At 36.3% G+C, this 3,966-nt stretch overlaps 1 protein-coding gene across 2 annotated transcripts; it reads left to right on the top strand.

The window, feature by feature from the left end:
* Positions 1–449: 449 nt before the first annotated feature.
* LOC110113340 (peroxidase P7) lies at positions 450–2,448 on the top strand. 2 transcript variants are annotated; one of them, XM_028692349.1, is made up of 4 exons: positions 450–723; positions 865–1,056; positions 1,149–1,314; positions 1,727–2,448. In XM_028692349.1, the coding sequence occupies exons 1-4, from the start codon at positions 685–687 to the stop codon at positions 2,110–2,112; spliced, it is 783 nt and encodes a 260-aa protein (XP_028548182.1). In that variant the 5' UTR covers positions 450–684; the 3' UTR covers positions 2,113–2,448. The 2 variants fall into 2 exon arrangements, with proteins under 2 accessions (XP_028548182.1, XP_020701548.1); XM_020845889.2 differs by having other exon boundaries at positions 450–701.
* The last annotated feature ends 1,518 nt before the right edge of the window (positions 2,449–3,966 follow it).

Here is a 3,966-nt window from a genome sequence, read left to right on the forward strand (position 1 = left end):
CGATCCAATGCTATCTCAAACTGACACGACCCTGTCGTCCCAACTCGCTGACCACATTGAGTGCCATGGGCAAGCAAGCGCAAGAGGCCAAGCAGGTGAGAGGTGAGCAGGTGAGAGGGTGAGCGTGCGGTACTATTATTCTCTGCGGATACCGAACGGGAGAACCGTCCGGTTAAGCACTGGGTATCCATGATTGCTGCTCTTGCACAAGATAAGATTTTTAAGGATGGTGAGCTTCTCTCTCTTTAATCTCCCTCTCTCTTTCCAATCTCCGCCGTCTCTGTATCTGGAACAAATGGAAATGAGAGGCTTGATTAACAGCATATCATACGTAAAATATGGTGTAATTGCAGGTGGGCCATGATTATTTATAGCTCATTCAATATCAACCACTTCATCTTCAACCTCTATATATGTCGCCACACACCAAAGCCATATCTTCTCAAACCAAAAACAAAATTCTTACTGAAGCCATTGTTTACAAGTGATCAATGGCTTCCTCCCTTCGTCACAGTGCCAATATTGCTCTGTTTCTTCTCTTTTCACTTGCTTCTGCTGCTCAGCTCGACCCGAATTTCTATTCATGTTCTTGTCCAAATCTCTTCTCCACTATCAAACCAGTGGTTCAGTCTGCAATTTCAAAAGAAAAACGCATGGGTGCCTCACTTCTTCGCCTCTTCTTCCATGATTGCTTTGTCAACGTACCTATTTCTTCTCATCCGAGTATAAAAATCTTTATGTTTAAAACTTGAAAATAAATTTGTTCATTAGTGTACCAAAACTAACCATAATCTCTCTTAATGAACTGCTAATCCTTTCTGTATTTGAAAGATTAGCCTCAAGTTTATAACTTTATAATTACAGGGTTGTGATGGATCTTTGCTGCTTGATGACACGCCAAACTTTACAGGAGAGAAGAATGCAGTTCCGAACAATCAATCTGTGAGGGGGTTTGATGTAATAGACAAGATAAAAGCTGCGGTGGAGAAAGCTTGTCCTGGTGTGGTTTCTTGTGCTGATATCTTGGCCATCACTGCAAGGGACTCTGTGGTCATTGTAAGTTTCAATTTTGTTATAGTTCAATTAATAATGAAGGTTTCATAAGCTTTGATTATTGATAATGGAATATGAATTCTTGATTAAACAAGCTTGGTGGACCAAATTGGAATGTGAAATTAGGCAGAAGGGATGCAAGGACTGCAAGCCTCAGTGCAGCTAATACTAACATTCCACCACCAACTTCCAACCTTAGTAAGCTCATTTCCTCATTTTCAGCTCAGGGTCTCTCAGCCAAGCACATGGTTGCCCTTTCAGGTCTCTCTCTCTCTCTCTCTCTCTCTCTCTCTCTCTCTCTCTCTCTCTCTCTCTCTCTCAAAGTATTGAATTTGGCATTGATGAAAAATGTAAATTAATACCTGTAATTATTGTATGGATTTCTAAGGCTTCGTTTGGGATTGCTTTTTTACTGCTTCTTAAAACAGTTTTCTAGTACAAAATTTTTAATTTTTGTACTAAAAAGCAACTTTACGAAGTAATAAGAAAGCCATCCCAAACGAAGCTTAAATCTTGATTGTGAAATTCAATCTATTTCCAAATGCTTTCTCATACAAAGCTCTTACTTTAAATAAGCTTTGTTTAAAAGAGCATTAAGTTCAGTTAGATTTGGTGTTCAATTCCAATCAGTTCTGTAAAAGATTAACTCATACCATTATTATTGATGAAATAGGTGCCCACACCATAGGACAAGCCAGGTGCACCATTTTCAGGGCGAGGATCTACAACGACAGCAACATCGATAGCTCATTCGATCAATTGAGGAAGAGCAACTGCCCGCAGAGCTCCGGCGACGCTAACCTCGCACCTTTAGACCTGCAAACTCCGACGAGCTTTGATAACAACTATTATAAGAATCTTCTCAGTTTGAAGGGTCTTCTTCACTCTGACCAGCAGCTCTTCAATAAAGGCTCAACTGACTCCCAGGTGAGGAAATATGCCAATAAACCCAACAAGTTCAACTCGGATTTCGTTGCTGCAATTATAAAGATGGGCGACATAAGCCCTCTTACTGGATCAAAGGGTGAGATCAGAAAGAATTGCAGGAAGATCAACTAACTGAAATAAGTTTTGGATCAAGGCTTTCTAAAAGCTGGTCAATATGGCATGATAAAGTAAAGATTTTTTCAATCAATAACATCTCCCAAGTTGTCAGGTCTTTCAGTATAGGCCTTACTTGGGGTCATTTTTAATTTATACTAGTATGAATGTTGGTGTATGAAGGTTGTTTATATTAGTTTTTTGTTTGTGGTGAAATTTTGAATTTGCATGAGCTTGTTCAAGGTTTTGTGATTGAATTTCTGAAATTGATTGGGGGATTCTGAATTTTTTGTTTAACATTTTGTAATGCTTTATCATTATGATGAAATAATATGGTATCATTATGTTAAAAAAGATTGTCATGATAAAATTATTTTAGAGCAAAATGAACAGGACAATCACATCATATCAATATTCTTTATAAGGGACTTTGGTTGTAAGTCAAGCGGATTCATGAGTCGAATCAAACACGGCTTGATACATGGCTCATGAGCCGAGCACAATGAGCTAATGAATCAAGCTTGAGGTAGTCTTGGCTCGACTTGACTCATTGGCTCATGAGCCGGTTCGTTTAAAAAATATTTATATAAAATGCTTTTAAAATATATTTGAATTTAGGAGTTCAAGTAAAAAGCTATTAAAAATTTTTAAAAATTATATCTTACTTTATTATATCAAATAATTATTTATTATTTGTTTTCTAATTTCTTATATCGTTAACAAATTTAACAACCGGTCTCCTTTACCAAAATAAATTTTAATTTTTTTTTTCGCCTATTAAATTATTTACTGTATTCCTTTTAAAAATTTATCCTTTCATAATGTTTTCAACTAATATGGATATTATGCCATTCCTCTAAGTCGATCCCAGATGCTTACTATACTTACTGTTAGTGCTTCTGAATGTTTAAGCCAAATCTAAAGAAAGTGTTTTCGTCTTCGTGTCACTGCGATTCGATTCAATGTAGCTTGCATCTAGAGCTGTTAAAATGAGTTTTCGGGTCGAATTTGGGTCCATCTCAAAATTAACTTGATTTCAATTCACTTGATCGGAACCTGACCTAATTAGGTAAATAGGTTATAAGCCTACACCCGAACGCGATCCAATGCTATCGCCTATGCTTGGCTCTAAGCGCCGGTAATTGCCAACTTAAGCAGAGAATTGCTTTCCTTGCACAAGATAAGATATTTAAGGATGGTGAGCTTTCTCTCTCTTTAATCTCTCTCTCTCTCTCTCTCTCTCTCTCTCTCTCTCTCTCTCTCTTTTCAATCTCCGCCATTTCTGTATCTGGAACAAAAAGAAATGCGAGGCCTGGTTAACAGCATATCATATGTAAAATATGGTGTAATTGCAGGTGGGTCATGATTATTTATAGCTCATTCAATATCAACCACTTCTTTCTTCAACTTCTACATATGTCGCCACACAACAAGGGGATTGGAAATATAAACCAAAATTAATAACCAAATTTTGTGTGTATCTAGAAAATTATATGGAAAAAATATCTAGAATATGTAATAAATTTTGGTGGTTGGTAATTGAACTTTTATTATGGAAATCTCTAGAATGTTTTTCTAGAATTGTCTTTGTATAAGTATAAAAAGGCATTGAGTATTGTCATTTTGATGTAAGAGAGAAAATTTTATAATAGAAGTTTCTCTTATTTTTCTTGAATAATCATCAATAAAAGTTAAGAAATATCAATGCTTACCAAAAGATCCTAGAGCAATGGGTCCACATACATCCGTGTGGAATAATTGAAGAGGCTTTTTTGCTCTAAAATTTGCTTCATTTGGAAAACTCTTTCTAGGTTGTTTTCCAAATACGCTTCCTTCATAAATTTGATTTGGATGATTGATATTTGGTAACTC

This window comes from Dendrobium catenatum, unplaced genomic scaffold (genome assembly GCF_001605985.2).
Source record: "Dendrobium catenatum unplaced genomic scaffold, ASM160598v2 fragScaff_scaffold_156, whole genome shotgun sequence".
Classification (NCBI taxonomy): Eukaryota; Viridiplantae; Streptophyta; class Magnoliopsida; order Asparagales; family Orchidaceae; genus Dendrobium; species Dendrobium catenatum.